The sequence below is a fragment of the Numenius arquata genome, chromosome 8 (genome assembly GCF_964106895.1).
Source record: "Numenius arquata chromosome 8, bNumArq3.hap1.1, whole genome shotgun sequence".
Classification (NCBI taxonomy): Eukaryota; Metazoa; Chordata; class Aves; order Charadriiformes; family Scolopacidae; genus Numenius; species Numenius arquata.
In genome coordinates this window covers 23,044,063-23,065,197 of record NC_133583.1, presented here as the reverse complement: position 1 = coordinate 23,065,197, position 21,135 = coordinate 23,044,063, and the positions used below count along the sequence as shown (strand labels likewise).

Genomic DNA, 21,135 nt, shown 5'->3' with positions numbered 1-21,135 from the left:
CTCTGAGGCTGGCCGGAGGAGCGCAGTACGTGCCCAACAGCAGGGGTGCTGCAAATACCGAGCAAAGCCGTGAGAAGCCAGGAGGTGTTTCTGAAGCAGATCGTGCAACGATCACAATAGGCTGAAGTGTTTAGTGTTTTATCCTTTAGGGAAAACTGTAATAAGGTTGAAGTGAAACATGGGCGTTTGGAAAAGCAGAGTTTGTGAGTTCTCCCAAGCTATTCTGCGAAGCCTACGCTGCTGACGCTCACCCCTCTGACCTCAGGAGGAGATTGCTGCCATACAACCTCCCTGAAGTTCTTCCAGTTCTTGCACAGTGGCCAATCCCCACACCGCTGCAAGGATTTAACTATCCTCTAGAGGAGGCAGCTATTTCTGCTTCACTCAAGATACCTTTTACTTTAAGTAGCCTATTAGCCTGACTGCAGGCAGCAGCACAGAGCACAAGTTCTTGCAGATGAACCCCTTGGAAGGTTGTAAGCATCTAGTTAGGAAAGAGGCAAGACTAAGAAAAGAGATAACATGTTGTTAGGAAAGAGAAAAGACTAAGAAAATAGATTGCCAAACAATTTTACATTTGTAATTCTTCTGAATATGGGCATGGGATTCTGCAGATATAGTAGTTCTGCCTGAACTAAGTGTTAAAGCAGGAGTCTTGAAGAGGGAGTGCAGCCTGTGGGCTTGTGCCTGTAGCCCAGCGTCTCCTGGTAGGAGCTCTGCTTCCAGAAGACCATCAGGGATTCAGGCTGCCTGGGAAGCACAGTGCCAGCAGGGCACAGCTGATGTGCCAGCAGGACACGGGACCCGGAGCGGAGCCAAGAGATTCCTTTCCACATGTACACACCAGCTGTAATCTGGCCCCGAGCAATCTCTGCACGCAGCACAACTGGCTGATAGTAACCAAACCCACGTCCTTCTGTATTCGGCTGCCTCTCAGCTCCATCAGAAGGAACGTCTCTAATGGCACACACGCACCAGAATAAAGCTTTGCCTGTGTCTGGAGCTGCTGAAAATTACCATAGACTCCAGAGAGTCTAGGAGACCAGCTTGGAGCAGAACAGAACTGGGTGAGGCTGCCCTGATACTCCTGGCACCAGCAATCAAGTGATATTATAGTACCAGCAGCGCAGCCATGTGTTTCTGGGAGTTCAGGACTTAACAGCGCCCTTGCAATTCCACTTAACATTTTCTAACCGTTTTTCACTTTTTTTTTTTTTTTTTCTTTTGACACGGGCACAGAAACATTCCTGATTTTTGTATTCAGAACCTTCTGGTTCTTAATGTTAGGGATGCTCTTTAAATACAAAGCTGATGAATGACTTTCCTCTTTACTGGTAGAAACCAACTACTGCTGAAATGATCACAGCTGTGGCAATTCCTGATTTAGAGTGGCTGGAAGTTGGAAACCATTTTTCTGGAGTCACATTCCACTTCTAGTTACAAATTCCTGTGAGGGACTCTGAAGAGACATACCTGGACATAGCTTGGCATACCCAGGACTAGTTGTGACGCCTCCTTGCTCAAGAGCTTGCTCATTTACACCCAGCTCCCCTAATTACTCCCTCAATTGGATCTCCATAGTTAAGAGATGTATTGAGTGCATAAGAGACCAACGCTTAGCTCTGTACCTGCAACACAAAACGGACTGAGCCCTTTCCCAGGTTTCTTCCTGGCTGACAAGAGACCAGGAAAAGGTCTCCTATGCATCCATTCCTGTAGGAACACAGGGAGCTCAGTCTGTTGGCAGGTGGGTGGCCTGTGTTGACAGTGGCAGTAGCATTTTTGGCAGATGAGGTTGCCAGACATGTTAATGTGGAGCCTGGTGGTGGGAATGGGGCAGAGCAGGGGCACAGTAATTGAGATAACCATTCTGAAATCACCACGAGAATAACCTTCGGCCAAAGCAATACACAGCACTTCCACTCACAAAGCAAGAGTAGTCTTAACAAAAATGTGGCTCCGCTGCTAAAATGTCATGTAACATCTAGAAAATCTGGTGTTAGCTGCACTGAATGTGCCCATGTAGAATGTCCTGGTAGCTGGCTTGCTTAATTAAGCTGTACAATATTTAGCCTAGATTGAACTGGGAAGATGGAGAAGGTTTAGGAGAATGTTTGTGGCTTGTGCCCCACTGTGACCAGATGGAACATGTAAAAAATGCTTCTGACAAGTCCCAAACTGACGTGGCTGACCAGGCAAAGAGAAGGGGTGTCCACCCATGGACCTGGGTCCAGTTATAGCACCTTGTCCGAGGTAAACCCGGTCGTGTCCCACCCTACGGTTCCCGGCTTCACAGCCCTCCTGCTTGAAGAACCTCCCTTCTCTCCCAGCCTCGGGGCCTGGCACCGCAGCTCTAGTTCAGTGCAATTAGAAAAGGAGCATTAGATGCAACAAAGTCTTTCCTGGCGACTTCACCTCCACAGGTCTGTTGGGGGCAGCAGGATTTCCAGAAAGGCCGAGCACGGAATTTGGAGGCAGTCCAATTCACTGAGTGGGGAAACTCCCATTGAGGCTGGTGGGACCACAGGACAAAGCCGAGGGCTTCCAAAAACCCCATCCCTGCTGAGGGTTTGCGGTGCACAACACAGCTCTGCTGGGCAAGTCCCCAGGTGTGAAAAACTATATACATCCTGTACACTCTTACAGTATTTCGTTTGCATTTGAAAGGATCAAAGTCCTATTTTATGGCTTTCCTACTTTTTTTTTTTAGATAATAGTCTTAAAACAAGCCCAAACTTGACAGCCAAGCTCTGCATCTTCTCAACAGCCCAGAGGAAAGATAAAGGGAACATTAATGTTAGCCTAAATTATGAGAGGGAATTGGACTGCACAAGAACTGTAATCCGCAAGAATGAATTTTCATTCCTCTCGTCCTCCACTTTCAGCTAATCAGAAATTGTGATACATGGTCCTACTTGTATTTTGGCTTTCAACTCCCTCCTATATCTTCTGTGGTCGAAAACTGAATTCCTGATTTACGCTGAAGATTAGGGAATGATAAATGCTATCACTTACCTGCAGTCGCAGTTTTAGAGGATTCTGGCATTATGAGCAAAACATGCATTTCATGTATACGGTTACTGAAGCTGACAATCTGTCATGCTGCTGACAAAGATAGCTGGGACTGAGGGCCAGGGTCTGTTAATAAATAACAAAGATCTCAAATTCCAAATTTAATATCATCCACCTTTTATAACTGAAATAATCAGATGCCTGCTATAATGATTAATTTGCTCAGCAAAGCCACTGGCTGGGTCACACGTGTTTGGACGTTTTCTAATTTAATTCAGTCTTTGGGCAGTTAGCAACATTTCCCCCAAGGCACACACTTGTCATTCAGTACTCGGAGGGGAACATCATCTAGAGGAAAACGGTTGGTGTACAGATTATTCAGTTCTCCCAGTGTTTTCAGCACTTTTGGGTGGGACCTTTGGTAGAGTCTTCGGTGTCTCTCATGTTGCAGAACGAAGGCCCTCATTTCTAAAAAAAAAATAATATTACTGATTTGAAACAAATGCAGCTACCATGAAGCATAATCACGTCAACGCAAATACATGCTATGTTTGGGTATTGTAAAATTTACACTGATCATTTAATTAAAATTTTGAGAAAGAGAAAACATACTGCCAATTAGCCTTAAGTCTGACCTATGAGCACGGCTGGTTTGCCTTGTATTACAGAATCACAGAATCGTGGAATGGTTTGGGTTGGAAGGGACCGTAAAGATCATCCAGTTCCACCCCCTGCCCTGGGCTGGGACACCTATGGTGTCCAGCTACCTATTTCTATTAGCCTCTGCTTTTTGATGTTTTATTGAGAAATTAAATCAGAATCCAAAATTTTTGAGCTTCATACCTAAATTTAGGCTTAAGTTGTTGCAAAATTTTCAGAAGTAGCTGATGAGCACACTTCTGCTTCTCCTGTATTCCCCAGATGACATTTGTCATGCTTCAAATTTAGGTTTCCAAACCTAAGACTGATTTCTTTGCATAAAACTAGACACTTTCATGTCCATGTTTTAGCAATTTTAGCAAAACCAACAGAAGCGAGATGTTGGCCAAGGAATTGGTGTTGGCCAGGGTATTCAGTGACAACATTTTTAATACACACAGAGGCAGTGTTTACGCTACATGTGAAGCTTACACGGAATTATGCTGGAAACCAGGCACTGTGCAGCCTCATCGATTACACCTCTGACAAAGGGCACCCGTTCATTGCGTAGCTCAGGGTTTGGGTGGTTGAATCTCTGCTACCACGCTGTGTCGGCAGGGACAGACACTGGAACCTCCTGCAGTTACAACCCAAACCTCTGGAGTCCGAGCCGACAGTGTCTCCAGGAACACTTCCAAAAGCCTTGCCGTGATGAGTCAGTAACTCAGTGAACTCAGTTACCTGGGCTAAGTAGAGACATTTGGAACAATGCACACGGGAGGGTTTGGTAAAGATGAAAGTTAAACCAAGGTTTGGTTCAAATGCTGTATTAGATAGTTGGTGGCAGAAAACTCTGAAGTCATGAAGCTCTGAACGCTCCCCAAAAGCAGTAATTGCTCGCATTTGCAGTACAAATGGAACAGACTTTGGCTTTAATGGAAAGAATTTCCAGGTATTTTGAAGTAAACAATTAAAAAATCAATTAAGTGAAGAACAACCTTTTAGTCCAAGGACACAAACAAGGCCTGTTTTGGTACTGGAAGAATGTAGAACGGATCTATTAAAGGATAAGGGGTTCAGGTAATTGCAGAGAGGATGTTGGCTCTGCGTGCCCAATTAGTGCCAAAAGGCACTGGTATTAATTTGCATTAGAACTGGTTATTGAAGTGACCCTGAGCCTTCTGGTACTTAAGATTGAGCTGCACCTAAGGGACTAGGTTTGGTTCTCTGGGACAGACAAGGAAAGCATCAGTATTCACAGACTCTGAACCAGCTCTCAGCCAACCCCTGTTGCTGGTGCTCGGGCAATAGGTTCTCTTGGTGGTGTCTGCTGGTGGCCTGCGCTAAGGACATGAGCCTTGCCTTAAGCATCCTAGATCTTATACTAAATGTAAGACCACACACAATTGTGTGTCCCACCACGTATTCTCTTACAGGGCTATTCCCACAGGAGACTTTAGCTGAGTCATAGCACATACTGTTATCTTTGGGTACATAAATCCTGCGGTCATAAAGCAATTAACTATTGAGATGGCACAATAGTTAGCGTGTAAATAAAGAAGTTCAATAAGGAGTCAAGAACATGTGTCCAGAAGGCCTGGATTAAGACCTTGGTTAAAAAAGAAACATAACCAGTGGAGATGCTCTCCTGCAGACGTGTCTTACAGGCAATGGCAAGCTTTTTGTGAATTGCCTGGGGATCTACCACCACTAACGCTCATGCTGCCACATGGAGTGTTTGTAGGACCTGTAGCTCCCCTGTGGTCTTTTATTTCAGAGAAGTTTCTTCAAGATGCCTCCCCTTTGTCATATTTGGTTGAAATTACTAAAAAGGCACAGCCGTTACCAACGGGACATGAGAAGGTGGGAAAGAAGAGGAGACAGACACCAAAGGAGCACTTAGACTTTGTTTTCTCAGAAAATCAACCTGAGAAGTCTGCCTTGCTATAATTGGAGCAAATTTAGGTTAAAAGGTGTAATCAAAGTCTTAAAATATTTTCCAGAACATTGCAGATTTGAGTAACTATGCGAAGCAATACCTTAGCGTTAACTTTTTTTTTGTAATTCTATTTAACATAATTATACTCTATGTTAAGGCTCTTCTTAAAGAGAGATATATAAAATTATTATCTGATTAATACACTAAATGTGTTGCAGACATGCATGGTTTCTTTTACTGATGGGTTTATGTACTGGTGAAACTGGTATTTAGAAGCTATTGCTACGGGCATCCTATGACCTTCTGAACCAAAGACCTAGAGCAATTGGTTAACCCTTTGTTAAAAACATCAGTCTTGATATCAAGACTTATTTATACATGGCTTATAAAGAGGAACTATTAATGGTACTGTTGGATGTCACTACTTAACTCATCTATTAGTAGATAGATCTGTTAACAAAGAGCTACAGCTATGTCTGGTCTGGAGGGTGAGATGACTGAGGGGAACTACACATACCAATATGCACCTTAAAAGTGAATTTCTGTTAATAAGTGATTGCTCAGCTGTAAGACAAAAGCATCAATTATTGCTTAAAATACCTGTTAGAATGAAAAGGAGAAAAATCTAATAAGGCAGGTAAGCATGACAGAAAGCCAAAGAGGTTTGCTTAGTCTGCACTAGGCATTATGCATCAAATTAGGAAATTCCACTTTCTTCTGTACAGGAGGAAATTTTCATTGACAAGAGGCCAGAAGATCCTTGTTAAAATTCTTGGCCTGGAGAGGGGTGTGCTGGTCTTGGCAGCTGGAAGGCTACAGAGATAGGCTCTGCTGGTAGGATCTTATCTCTGATAAGTGGAAGCTGTTTGAAAACATGGAAGTGTGGATCTATTGTCCCAACCACAACTGGAGGGGGAAAATTCTCATGTATAAAACTTCATGTGAAAGTTGTCTTTATGGAATAATTATTCTCAGAAGAATATTACCATTAACAGCAAAATTATGTTACTTTATAGTAATGTGAATATTTTGAATTGTAAATACTAAGTGTGTGGAAATATGTTCACGAAACACAATGTGCTACTGTGATCAAGTTTCTGCCTTATGATAACTATACTAATTGCTTGCTGATTAGCTGGAGGAGTAATAGGAAATTTCTCTTCAAATGCCAGGAATAGCTATCACTGTCCTGAGCAGCTGCCGCCTGATGTGCCAGCGTGGGGACATCCCACCCAGGGTACAGCCACCCTTGGCAATCCTTGAAGCCTCTGCCACAGTCTGGGTCATGTTATCTCTGCAAAATAGTGTGAGTGAGGGGAATAGAAGGGAGTCTGAACCAGCTCAGGTGTGCTTTCCCGCTGAACTAACACTCGGTAGGCAGCGTTAGTTAATGGTATCTTCAGTACCATTTACCATGGTGTGAAAAGCATGTTAGGTATTAGGATTGAAGCGTAAAGATGTTCCTCTGTGAATCAAATGAAGATACCTGATGCTCCTTTCTAGACCAAAGGAGTTAATGAAGAAGTTAAGCTAAGAAATACCATGGTTTTATAATGGCAGTACTGAAAAAATAGTGTAGAAGTACTTTGAAATCACCCGGAAAGCTTGATAGAAAGGAAAAACATCCTTCGTTTACTAAAACTGCTGCCTTGGAGAACTAAAATTTATGTAAGTTTTTCAGCATGAGAAATATGCCTTGCATAGTATTATCTGCCGAGTACCTAAGGGTTAACTCTCATAGTTTGGTATGCAACTAAATGAACCTATAATTAACTGTGTGTGGCTATTGGTTAGAAATGTTTGAAAGCAATAAGATGTGATATTATTTTGCAACTAGTCCTCCTGCCAGTACCGGGCTTTATTAGTTTAGCACAAGAGGTGTTGTCTGATGAGTTGTCTGGAACAAGTAAGACCGTTATTTTGGTTTCTATCACTCTTCGGAAAGTTTTCTCTCGACAGCTTAAGCATTTGTCAAACCCCTCCACCTGGTTGCTCCCAGTTCTTTACTGTACCATGCCAGCACCACCTCATCTGAGGGCTTCGCTGCCGGCGGGGAGAGTTACACGGCAGATGAAGTTGAGTGGGAATGAGTCAACCCTGCCCCATTCCTCTGTGTACGTTAGCTGTGACAATGATGAATCCCAGTTGTGTCATTTCCTGTTTTCCCTACTTTTTTTATGTGAGGAATGACTCAGGCTCCATGACATAGCCCAAAGTGAGGGGCAGCAATGACACCCCTGCCTGAATAACCCCTAAGACTTTAACTCATTGTCTTTCTAAGCTGAGGAGTGTAAATAGGCTTTAGTTCATCTTATCTGGGAGTACTTCCAGTTTCTCCAGAAATAGCATGCCCAAATAGAAACTATAAGCATAATTTCTTTCTTTCTTTTTAAAAAAGAAGCCACTCCATCCTACATTTTAATGACAGCTTGATGCATTGACATTTAGAAGCCCAGAGTATGGAGGAAGATCACTGTCCTGAAACCAAAACTAAAACCAGACACACTGGACATAGGATGTGAGAAGAATGATATTGACTTTGAAGAGGTCCAGGTCAGCAGACATCACTCACTTAAGATTTCATTGACTTCACCACTCTGATCCATACCCTGACTGCAGTCCCTGCCCTGGCCTGAAGTAGGGATGGGGGAAAATGGCGCTTTTAACAATGGACATTCCTCATCTTTTTAATATGTGGCAAAATACTGCACAGATCACTATTTTAGAGAGGCCTGTTTTAGAAGTGTCAGTATTTTGGAGTGATTTTTAATTTGTGAGCAGAATGCAAGGAAGAGAGATGAGATCTAAGAGCCAATGTTATGTTGGTAACATCTCCAAATCCAGAAAAATTGCTGTCTCATTTTCTTTGTAAATTGTCTCAGTGTCAGTGAACACCACGTTGCTTCTTCATTTTCAAAAGTCCTTGATCATCTGATCATCATCTTTTATTTGCTTCTGGCATGAACGTGCTACCCTGTATCTTTTTGGAGAGGAAGAGATGTACTGGAGAGAACTTTTGTACTGATGGGCAGGTAAAGCAGATAATATAACCAATGTCTCTGTCCGTGATTCTGTAACACCATCCCCCTTTCTGTCTGCTTTAGCTTCATTGTACAAAGTGCCCAGGTAGGCCAGACAACAAGACTATTCAGTACTTCACAAGCTAAAATCCATCATATCCACCGTGTCAGTTTTGCTTGGACAGCAGCAAATAACAAGCCGAGATAAATTTTCCCTTAATCTCACAATCCCATTTCAGTAAGGGGCTTGGAAATCACACTTTCACTTAAACAAATATAGAATATAAAGTAACATGTTGAATGGCTTTAGCACGATTCAGCTATATTCCAATAATAGCAGATGAAAGCACATTAAAAGAAACCAGATTTTTTTTCAGAACTATTTTTTCCAAGCTCTTTTTCATGACCAATCTTGAAACTTCCTATATGATGACACTTACTTGGCACCGCAGGGATCCAGTCTAATCTAGGTGATAATGGGTCTCCCAAGAGTTATTTTTTAAAAACAAGTAGTTCATCAAACATTGACAGTTATGTTTCCAAATTGTTTTCATTTTTTTTCTGTTAAAATATTTGCCTTACTTTTAAATAGAAAAATCCACAGTCTTGCAGACAGACGGACCAAGAAGCCACCACAGCAGTAACCCCTCAATAAGCTATAAAAGCCAACTTTTAAATACTTTTGTCATTAGCAGCTCAGAAAACAAGAAGTCCCACACCAGGACCCCCCGCTGTCTCACAGCCTGCTTGCCAATAGGCAGTGGGAACATCCTACTTTCAGTCTATTTCCTGATACCAAACCTACCTAAGCATTAGTTTGGTAATTTGTAGTTGAGAAAAACTTTTATAACAGGATTTCCTGCCAAGAGAAGGAAGGGCAGGTAAGAAAGGCTGAGTATTTGATATTACACAGAAAACTTTGTCACCAACCACGTCCCTTGGGATTATGTGAAACCCAACCTGAAGCTCACAGTTCCAGCTCCTCAATTAATGGTTTTGATTTACATTTTGATGACCAGAGAGAGAGAGAGAGAGGAGGGTGCAGGTACTTTCTCTCTGGGGAAAGCTGGAATGTGTTCAGGAGAGACGTAAGAAGGCAAGGAATCCCACAGAGGAGCTCGGGGCTGTTATCAGATGTGGTGGGAAAGGGAGGGGGTGAGGGAGAGGAGAATACCTGGCGTGAGCCCCGCTGCCAGGAGGGACCGTCTGACGTGGCAGCACGGATTCCTGCCCATATCATTCCTCTCAAATCCGTATTGGACTTTGCTGAGCTATTAACATCGGGTGTTGCCACATCATGCCCGCTATCTCTGCAAGCAGTATCTTGATGAAGATAAATAAAAAGTTAAGAACCTTATTTGACTTTCATGGCCCATGATTAGATTTGCAGAGCTGTCAGAGGAAAATACTGAGGAATGAGCAAGCTCGGAACAGAGTGAGCCACATCCAGGGAATCCACTTCCACAGCTGCTTTTGCAAAGCTGAGGGGGTTTTGGTAGAAGTTTATCCTAAGGAGCAGCCATGGTGGGATAGAAGGTGTCCTCCTGGAAGGACCCCTCAGTGACAAAGGGCTGAAGTATTATGACAGATTGTTTTATTTCACAGAGCACCTCCCTCAGTTTGAAAAAAGGCAAAGGCCGTGCCTTATGGTTTAATCCAAGAAGCAAATTATTAGGTTGGGTGAGAATCTGTCTCGTTAAATCTCTTTTTTTAAAAAAACAGCGATGTCCTTTTCATCCTGAGTCCAACTATTCGTCAAAAACAGCAATTATGAAAAATCGCCCCAAGACGTTTATTTTCTACTGCCCTTTTGGTTTTTGGTCCCAGAAGTGGTGATAAATTGATTTAGTACATGGCAAGTCCTGAGGGTTATCAGAAGTATAAGAAAAATATGTAGGAGAAAACATTTTTTGCTGCATTCCTCTCAGCTTTTACTGGTCTTGCTTTCAGACTTGCGTGTTCATTTGCTGTTCTGCACAGTGCTGGTCACTGAATGAAGGGTACTGGGTCTTCTGGCCTCTAATTTAAACAATACAACTTACCCAGGGAAAGAGAAGAACATGTCATTCAGTTTGCTGCGCTGACAACGGTGCCTGATTACTGTGACCACACTGAAAGACTAACTAATATTTTTTATTTTACTCATTTGGTATCTTGTGGAAATAGAAGCTGCATTTAGAAAGTAATCACTGCATATGATCAGGGTTTTTTCATAAAGCTGAAGTAAAGGGTAACTAATATTCCAGGGCAGAAAGTGTAAAAATTATTGTGAAACTCTGTAACATGCATACAAGAAATATAAGGAGCTTCCTGCTTTGTGGCGGCGTAGAGAAAAGTCAGAAATAGTACACAAAAGATTAAACTTACAGAGTGCAAAATTTCTGAAGTCTTCATTTTTAAGGGTATCGTGAGTTAGAATCTGGAAAAAGTGTTTCTGCTCTTTAAAATAAGATATTAATTATTGAAGGTAGATGGTGGTATTGGGAAATACCACCCATCTGGGATGTTTCCAGCATTATGGCATTTATCAGCATTCTCTTGGCTGTCTTCACAATTAGTCCTCAGACCAGCATGTCGCCTGATTTTCTTTAGACATCTATTCCGAGGGAAGGGCAGCGGGGATTTGATTCATGTAGGTCACATGCTGTGGTGATTTCCCAGCCATTTTTTATTTGAAACAAAAAATTTCTTGTAACGAGAAAAATGGCTCAACCTGCCAGGGGGAGTGGTATTTCTGGGATAGTCATGGCTCAGTGTTCAGGGTAATGAATTTGTTTGATACTGATTTCAGATATTAATCTTTTGCACAGATTTACTAATCAAAAACATAAGAAAAAAAAAATCTTTTGGCTGCGCTTAATAAGGTCCTCAAAATATGTTCAACTGAAATATGAAAGAGTGTCTGGAATGAGTCACTCTGAATGTAGGAGACAATCGGTTCCAAACTCATCCACAGTTAGTTTGCCATAGGATATCAATGCAAAATACATTATGTTTCTACACAACACATTTTGCAACAGCTCTGTTAATACAGTTAGTGACAATCCAATGATGGGAAATAACCCTTTCTGTTTAAATATGCCTTTGCTAACCTTAGCATTTGCCTAACTTGCATTTGGGTGCTTTTTTATTGTGCTGTTCTCACAGTCCTTAAAGTTTTCATAGGGTTTGTCTCGAACAGCAGTGTTATGGCATCCTGGGGTGCGTCAGGAAGAGTGTGACCAGCAGCTCGAGGGAGGTCATCCTCCCCCTCCACTCTGCCCTGGTGAGGCCCCATCTGGAGCACTGGGTCCAGTTCTGGGCTCCCCAGTTCAAGAAGGACAGGGAACTGCTGGAGAGGGGACAGCAGAGGGCTACAAAGATGATGAGGGGCCTGGAGCATCTCTCGTACGAGGAAAGGCTGAGGGTCTTGGGTCTTTTTAGTCTGGAGAAGAGAAGGCTGAGGGGGGAATCTGATCAACACTTATAAAAGGGTGGGCGTCAGGAGGATGGGGCCAGTCTTTTTTCAGTGGTGCCCAGTGACAGGACAAGAGGGAACGGGCACAAACTTGAACATGGGAAGTTCCACCTAAACATGAGGAGGAACTTCTTTCCTTTGAGGGTGGCAGAGCCCTGGAAGAGGCTGCCCAGAGAGGTGGTGGAGTCTCCGTCTCTGGAGACATTCAAAACCTGCCTGGACAAGTTCCTGTGCAACCTGCTCTGGGTGGACCCGCTTTGGCAGGGGTGTTGGACTAGATGATCTCCAGAGGTCCCTTCCAATCCCATATCATTCTGTGATTCTGTGATTCTGTTTCTTCTTTTATGCCCTCTCATGCTCATTTTTGTTTTCCAATGAAAAAGCACCAAGTATTATTTCTACTTTCCTCAAGTTTCAGAGCTCTGGTGTTAAGGCAGTCCTACTGCTTACTTAAACAGTAGCATCTTTTTGAGATTACTGTCACACATGAATAAAACAAGTGGCAGAGTCATTTCATAGTCATTTTAATTAGACACAGTCCTTTAACTGCTTGTCAAATCAATCTTACATACTCATCCCCTGCCCTTTTCAATGCCTGGTCCCACTCTAGACCTCACTCCCAGTGGCACTAGATATGATTTGGTTCTCAGATTTGTTGAAATTTGTTGAAAGTCTAAATACGACATAGCTTTATTATATTAGTTTAAAACAGTATTTTTACCCAATGAATCCTTCTTCTCCTTCTTCAAAAGCAAAAAACGTCTCTCTCACATCATCCATGAAGTTTGAGGAGCTTTGTCTTACAGCTGCAATTGCCTCTGAAAGTAACATAAATCATAAATCCTCATCTGCTACAAGCTGAAAGGGGCAGGTTTGCATCTGTCCATTGGCCTCACCAGCCCACAGAAATGCCGTGACTGCTCTCCAGGCCCTGCCATGCTCTTCTCTGGAATGAAAAAAAATCACTCGTTTTGCCAATAGTTGTGTTTTCTTTGACCTCCAGTCCAGGCACTTGTAGGAGACAGGTATTTCCTGACCCAGATGATCTGATGTCAGACAAAATTAGGAAAGATTATGGCCTTGGTGGGATAGGAATCAGTGTCTGTTGTCTCACTAATTACATCTGCTTCACGTGTAGACTGGAGACAGAGTTATTTCTGATGGTGCACTCAGGGGTCCTGGCCTCGGGCCCATGGTATTGGCGGTGGATGGACTGGGAGGCAGGACTGGGTTTCCAGGGGAAATCCCGCTGGTGAAGGAGAATGCATGGGAGGTGTGATGGTCACTGTGTTTCATGCTGTAAGTCCTTCAGGACAGCTTTAGCATTGAGTGCTTTAGTGTCCTGGTGACCAAAGCCAGGGGTGTGCAGTACCTGACCCCACGTGGGTGGGCATGTGGGGTCCCAGACTGCGTTTGGAAAGTCAGCTGGCTTTGGATGCTGGAAGCCCAGGGAGGTAGAGACCACTAACATGGGTAACAGAGACACTGAGCTGAGAAAAACCACTGTGTGAGGGTGGCCAGCATTTCTGAGCACACCAGACATGTTACAACCTCTCTGTTTGCCCAGATCCCACCACCTGGGCTACACAGGGCGACAGCGACAGTACTCACAAGTCGCACCAGCCAGCCCTTTCTGCTGGTTTCACGGGAAACCAGGACTGTTGGCCCAGCCAGGGTACCACCACCAGGCACCCTGCCTGCTGCCGGACCACAGGGCTGGTACCAGCCCATGCGGCTCCTGGGCTGCAGGGTTCTCCTGAGCTTGCCACCCTCACATGACGCACCCCACACATTCTCTGCAGAACTAAAGGTGAAGAAAAAACATGTTAAGTTCCTTATGGCAGTGCCTAAATGTGCTATATCTGAAGATAACATCAATAGAGAGAGCCAGCACAAGTTCTCTTCACACAAACTATTTCCCAGAGGCTAATGGCAAGGGGGAGAGGGAGAGAGAAAAACAAGTACTGACAGTTTACTGTAGGAGCTCAAAGAAAAAGTGGACAAAGCTAAAAGAACTCCAGCTCTTTGTTCGCATTTAATCCAGTTCAGAGCATTCACTGGTGCATACAGATTTACTTTCCATGACTGACGGAGCTGGATATGGTCATTTGGTAAGAAACAGAGGATGTAGGATTTAGATTTTGTGCCCTTCAGGCTCTTACTTTTTAGGAAAAATCAGTATATAACATACGTGAAGTTTTAATCTAATGTAAAAAGTGTGAGCTGCTGGCTAATACCTTCAAAGAAACAAATCCTGATCTTGAAAGGTGAAGAACACTTTCTGTTTTTAACACAGACCAAGTTTTTAAAGGGTAAAGCACTTCTTTCAGCTCACAAAAACCAAGGGAAAGACCAAGGACTCCAGTCCCTACTCACAGAATCCTCTGTTTAATTTTCTTCCTTCTCTCTTCAATTCTCATCTTGAATTTATAAAGGCACTGATTTACTAGAGGCTACTAGAATAATGTAACGGTATTAAAATACCACTGTCCACAAAAGTTAATGGAAAACAAATAGGCCAAGCACCCGATATCACTGTACAATGGAACTATCAAATCACCACTGCAGGCTTTTGCTTTTGCCGAGGATGGACAGGTCAAGTTACACGTAGCCTGTTTTCCAAAAGCTCTAGAGTCAGTTCATCTCTGGCTGAATTTGCAAAACACTGCACTGAAAGGCAGGCCCAGGGAGGAGGACATATAGACCCCAGGAGAGAACCAACAAAAGGGTGTGTGAGTGAAGGGTGGAGAGGCTGGGTGAGAACAGGCAGGACGGGAAGGGAAAGAGCAGCTGCAGAGTGTGGTGGACCCAAATTAGGCATTTGCGTTGGAGCAATTTCAGCAGGGTGTATCGGAAACGCACCCCCAGCAAGCACGAAGAGAAAATGGAGTGTTGGCCAGTAAATCTTAGGAAGTGCTATCTACAAAAAAAAAAAGAGACCACTAAATTAAAAGCATTTTAATGAGACCAGCATTAAAAGACAAAGCTCCTTCTCATCCCTCTGCCTCCTCCTGTCCCCCTCCAAGCAATTTTGGTCATCTAAGAAGGACATGTAGACCTTGGGCTCAACTAGTATTGCTGAAACTTCTCATGTTCAGGCAAAACCAGACTGTTTTACCCTAACTCCTCATGCCCAGCCTCAGTGGAGACCAGAGAACCAGAAGCTCATTCTGGCTGGCACCGTGTCCCCCGGAGCAGGAGACCAGCCCGTGGCACGAGGCCACCTGCTGCTGAACTGCTCCAGCCACTTGCCCAGCTCTTCCCAGTGGAGCTGCTCCTTCTCCCAGAGATCGCTGGCTGCAAATGGGATGGTAATGAAATAAACCAAAAAGGCAATTTGGGCTCTTTAGCTACACTCCAGGGAAAAAGACCTACCTGGATAGACCACACTAAGCCATGATGTATCTTGTATAAATGTTTCAAGTCAATTTGGCGCATCCTGATGGGAAAAGGCGAGTTAGAAATATTTTGTTGCAAGTTTGAACATCGTACCAGGATCTAAGCCCAACCGCTTGAACAAGGACAGTGATTGAATTAGGGCTGAGAAATCTATCCCTGGCTAGTTTCAAATTAAAAAAGAGAGCTTTTAAAAAGGTACAAATGAGGCTAAAAGAATTTATGCTATTTTTCCGGTTCTGTGCTATAACTCCTTTTCCGTCTCCTCATCTATCTTCTAAAGGTACTACCTTATGAATGAGTGAGCAATAAAAGAAGTATGCAGTGGCTGAGAGAGAAACTCAAGATAACAAGATAATGCAAAACGTAAGCCAAAGCAGAACTGCAAGTTAAGATGTAGATCTGAATATAAAAGTTTCTCACATCTGAGTTGTAGGGCAGTCATTAGATAGTTTGCACAAAAATCTAGTTTAAAAACAGTAGCACAAAGTGTGACCTGACATACACTGAGTTCACATCTGTCAAAATCTTGGACCTCTCCTTTCTAGGGGTTTTGATCCTGTTTTTAGACCACACGTGCTGACACTTCACTCCTCGACTAAAATAAAAATAAAGATAATTTAATGCTTTTGAAATCATTGAATGAAAAAGGGCAGAGGAAGAACACTGAGTTAAGAAGCAGCTACAAACCATCCTGAGGTTGGGCAATAGCAATTTCTGTGCCTGGGTGACACAGGAACAGCCTCAAGACCAAAAGGAATAATAAGCTACTACGTGCAGTTTTTAAATAATGTTAAGGTTGCCAAGAACAGGACAGAGCTGCATTCAACAGTGTTGGTGCACTACTTATCTGCTGGCTGCACAGCTTAGGATGGGCTCTTTCTCCTTGCCACCCCCAGTTTAGGCTGAGATTTTAGACTTGAAGTCCCAACACCCAGGTCTAGCCTTGGGGCTGGATGTGGCCCCCTCAGTGCAGGCTGCCATCGGCAGCCAGTGACGGGGGTCTGCATGGAAAGTTTTCCAAACATCCAAAACTGAAGGGGAGGGGGCTTATAGCAAAGGGTTAATTCACATTTCCCTATCACTGACCTCCCTCCAGCCTTCCAGGTTTGGAGCTGCACGGATCAGCTGGGGTTCCTCAGGGGAAAAATTATGTGGCCACTCCCTGAACCCAGATAATCCCTCTGGGCTGGGCTTTCCACTGCTGGTATCTGCCAGGTTAGGCAGAGCTTAATCATCAACATTATGCTGTTCTCTTCCAAGCAAAGACCAGTGGGAAGTGAGTTGCTGGAATGATGTATGTTTTCTAGCCTTAACCCAATGTAGCTGCTAAGCGAGGTCAGTTCTAGGGCTCAGGACAGACAGTAGGGACTAAGCTGGTCTCCAGCTTTATTTGGCAAAGCCCAGGTTGGTAAACAAATAGCGGGAGACAGAAGGCACAAGGATAAATTTCAAGGGATGTGAAGGTTGAAGGGAAGCTGTTATCTTCAAAAGGGAAGTAGTGACAATGCAGGCATAAGCCTGAGAGGCCCCTACAAAGAAGAGAACATGAGACAGGGTGGAGCAATCCATGATGTTGAGGTGTTTGAAATGCTTTTACAGTATTAATGAGGTAGAAAATTTTTAACAAGAATTGATGACAAAACATGAAACCAATTCCTCATCTTTACTCTGACCCCTTATGCTCTAAGACAGTAGCTGGGGCATTTTGTATGCTCCATTATCCACAGGAGAGGAGGCAAAGCACTTCAAACCCTCCAAGAAGTGCGAAGAACTCAAGACTATGGTATATCAAAATAATACTTAGATTTCCAAATCAGAGCATTAACTTGAAACATTTAGAACATCTGAGACCAACAGGAAGATAAGCATTGATAGAGTTTATGTGCTTGCTTGCATCTTGCACCAGCTTATGTCATTTTCAGGCGCAAAAACTGAAATGCAGGTATTTTTGAACCTCTGTTTACAGAAATCAAGTTCTAGTACCTGCTGTTGAACCTTCAAAGCATTCTGCACGTGGCATTTCATGTAAAGGTGTGATTTTCTGCTAGTTCCTAGCTTCACTGCCAAAAATCACAACAGACAAATCTGAAGCATTTTATGATCATGCTGTGGTTGAGGAGGGTCCCACTTTCCCTTTGGTCCGTGGGCTGTGAAATTGGGTGAAGTTACCTTCCCCGTTTAACTGGAAATGCCAACGGGGAATCAGCTTTGCAGGCAGAACTCGGTTGATGCTGGTGAGCATTTGCAGGTAGCCTCACCAGGCAAGCAAAGCCCACAGCTTTGGTGGGAATGTGGCTTATGTCTGGTGGCACCTCATGCTGGAGAGCAAACCCAACCATAACCATGCATCAAATAACCCTGGTTTTTTGAAGAGACTCCAACTTGTATTAATGCATTACCCTTTGTTCTTCCAAATGCAGATTCTGGAGGAAAACATGAAGTTAGAGTGCAAGTGCCATGGGGTCTCAGGATCCTGCACCACTAAAACATGCTGGACAACCCTGCCTAAATTCCGGGAACTGGGCTACATCCTTAAGGACAAATACAATGAAGCCGTTCAAGTTGAGCCAGTGAGAGCCAGTCGTAACAAGCGCCCAACCTTCCTCAAAATAAAGAAGCCCCTTTCCTACCGCAAGCCCATGGATACAGACCTAGTGTACATAGAGAAATCTCCCAATTATTGTGAAGAAGACCCTGTCACGGGCAGCGTGGGGACACAGGGAAGGATGTGCAACAAGACAGCCCAGCAGTCCAACGGCTGCGACCTGATGTGCTGCGGCCGAGGCTACAACACGCACCAGTACTCCAGAGTGTGGCAGTGCAACTGCAAATTCCACTGGTGCTGCTACGTGAAATGCAACACGTGCAGTGAAAGAACAGAGGTATATACCTGTAAGTGAGGGGACGGCAAGGGCAGAGCGATACGGCCCCGACCGGGAATACATTTGCACATGCACTCAACGTCCCTACGCAGGACTGTAAGCAAGACCTGCTCTCCCAGAAGAAACGCTGATGAATGGAGCCCTCTCTTTTCTTCTCCCATCTCATGGCTTATGCAGATACCCATTGCAGACTCTTAGGAAAGTCAGCCGAGAAACAAAAATAAACCGACCCCCCCCACCCCGGACCACCCAACACACAAAACAGAGAGAAAAGGATCATCTCGGTTACTCTGCACCTCCAGAGCAAGAAGGGTTGACTGCCATGTGAAGAGACACCACCAGAGGAAAAGCTCTGAACGTGGCCACCAACTCTTGGTTGGGAAAAAAAGATGGTCAAAAACTTCAATGTATAAGGAGCGGGGAGGGGTAGGGGAGAAATCCTCCCAAAAGGGCTTTGCACAGGATGGGACAGAGGGTGCCGATGACACGGATTCAGGCTTCTCCACTCGCAAAAAGCTTCTGCTTGGTCTGGCCCACCTTTCCCCTTCATACCGTTTGCTGCGGCAAGTAGAACTGTCGGAGTTTTCTGTAGACACTGCTTTATCTGCCTATTTTGTGTGTGTGTGCGCGCTGCAGATTTTAGCACAGGGATTTGGGACACTTGGGCATAATAATAGCAATATTTAACAATTTATTCAGATAAAACTAATATTAATTTATTTAATTAAAAAGAACTCTACCGACATTTTTGGAACTATTCTGCAATTAAAGTAGATAGCTGGCTTTCTTTGTGGAATAATTTTGTAGAAACAGCAAGGAAAAACTGGAGCTGTATATATTATTCTTAACTAGGATATTTCTATTAGTTGGACTTGCAGGATATGTTCTACAGTACTAGATGTTTAAATACAAAAGCTGGCATCTTTATATATATGTACATACACAAACACACACTGTTGGTTTGGGGGGTTTTTTGGTTTTGTTTTGGGGTTTTTTTATGTTTTTTTTTTTCCTGTTTGCTGCTAGTTGTCTGGAACAAAAGTCAAGTGGTAGGGGTTGCAAATCTTTACCAGGTTGTGGTGGTTTTTTTCTTCAATTAAAGAAAGAAGCATTAATAAAATCCTGTTTGGAATATGCCTAAAAATAAGAAAATCCAGACAAACTTCCATCTTTTGGAAAAATCAACCATAGGATAAGAGAGTATATTTTGTAAGAGACTATTTTTATATAAATATTTTATTTATACTACGTCTGCTTGTTCAACCTGTACTTTTTCTCAAAACAGGCATACAATTTGTAATTCTTAGGCTATTTAACAGAGGAAGGGTAATTAGTTTGTGGACACAACAGCAGCAAGCTGGATACATTCGGCTGCAGTTGGTGGATGTGTCAGGGAGCAGAATGAACTTTCTCTCCGGATGTGTGTACAAACCGGCTCTTTTCCTGCAGCTCAATTTGCAGAATGTGCAAAACAAGAACACGGTATGTAGCATCAATTTTGTCACATGGCTTGGATTCATGATTGGTATTAACTGGATGCTCATTTGTCCCATTCAAGGAAAAAAAAAAAAGAAAATCCGAGTTAGCTTCCCACATGCATCAGTCATTAAACTGTGGCGTTATGACTACCAAATGTGCTGTGTGTGCTGTCAGTTAAACCTCTATATTGTGTTACTGTCAAATTTGATTTTAATCAGTGGAAGACTGTAGACTATGACTGTAAAAACTACCATGACACACATCGTCTGATTCTCATAGATAGGATACAAAGCTTACTTTTTGTCCAGCTCTTTTTGGCATTTACGTTATTCTTTCCCCCCAGAAGGCCAGAGCGCTCAAATATCCAGAAAAATATCTAGGCAAATTTAAAGACTGCTCCCTTGTTTTTCAGAGCCCAGCTAAGCCATTTGGCGTTCCCTCTTCGGTATTTCCTTTTTATCACTGCTAATTTCTTCAGATATTTGAGTGGTAAATATTCCTCTAGTTTAGAATCACTCCATCCAGCATTCCGTGCCTTTCACCGACTCCTGTTGGGAACAGCAAGCGTCAAACACAGTAGATGATACAGATATATCTTGTGTCCATTGGTCTTTCCGAGGCAAAACTCCCCCATAAGACTGCAAAAACAGAGAAAGTTTTCTGAGAAAGGAACCAGAAGTATCACAGAAGTTTTGCTCTAACAACCTAGCCTTTTAAAACTTCTCTGAATGTGGCACGGTATTTTTTTTAAACTCACATCTTGTACATACATTATTCCTGGAAGAACACGAGCCCATGCAGGACCTCATCCTAGCAATGTATAATTAGGATTAAATATACAGTTTCTTTGCCACTTAACACAGACTAGAATCTTTATGCAATTCAGACACCAGCACGAGACATCAAAAGGAAACTGGTTAACATAATTTACTTTTAAACTTATGACTTGTCAATATAAAAGCAATCTTGGGGGGGTAACTGAGTCACTGCTTTTAGTTCCTCTAAATTCCACACATCATGAATTGATAAGACATGAAATACAATGAGGTACATACAGAATGGGCGTTAATTACAACACTATATTATGATTAAATAATTCAGATCTAACATTAAATTTTGGTATCTCCTCTCCCTAGTTTGTATTGGTTTTTACTTAGCAGATACCATATCATAGTCAAAAGTGTGTTTTCTTCACTGATTAGGGTTATTTTACAAATTATTACTTTTGCAGCATGTTTTTACCATAGAAAAGTAATCTGTAAAACTCCTGCTTCCTGTATATTTCAGTATGCAGTGATGTGCAATGTA

General features: G+C 43.1%; 1 protein-coding gene across 1 annotated transcript in view; it reads left to right on the top strand.

Annotated features, from left to right (window-relative positions):
- The window catches only part of WNT7A (Wnt family member 7A), a 36,462-nt gene extending 18,096 nt beyond the window's left edge, over positions 1-18,366 (top strand). Inside the window, exon 4 of the mRNA XM_074151545.1 lies at positions 17,887-18,366. Within this exon, the coding sequence (XP_074007646.1) occupies positions 17,887-18,366 (480 nt within the window). The remainder of the gene's footprint in view (positions 1-17,886) is intronic.
- Positions 18,367-21,135: the final 2,769 nt, after the last annotated feature.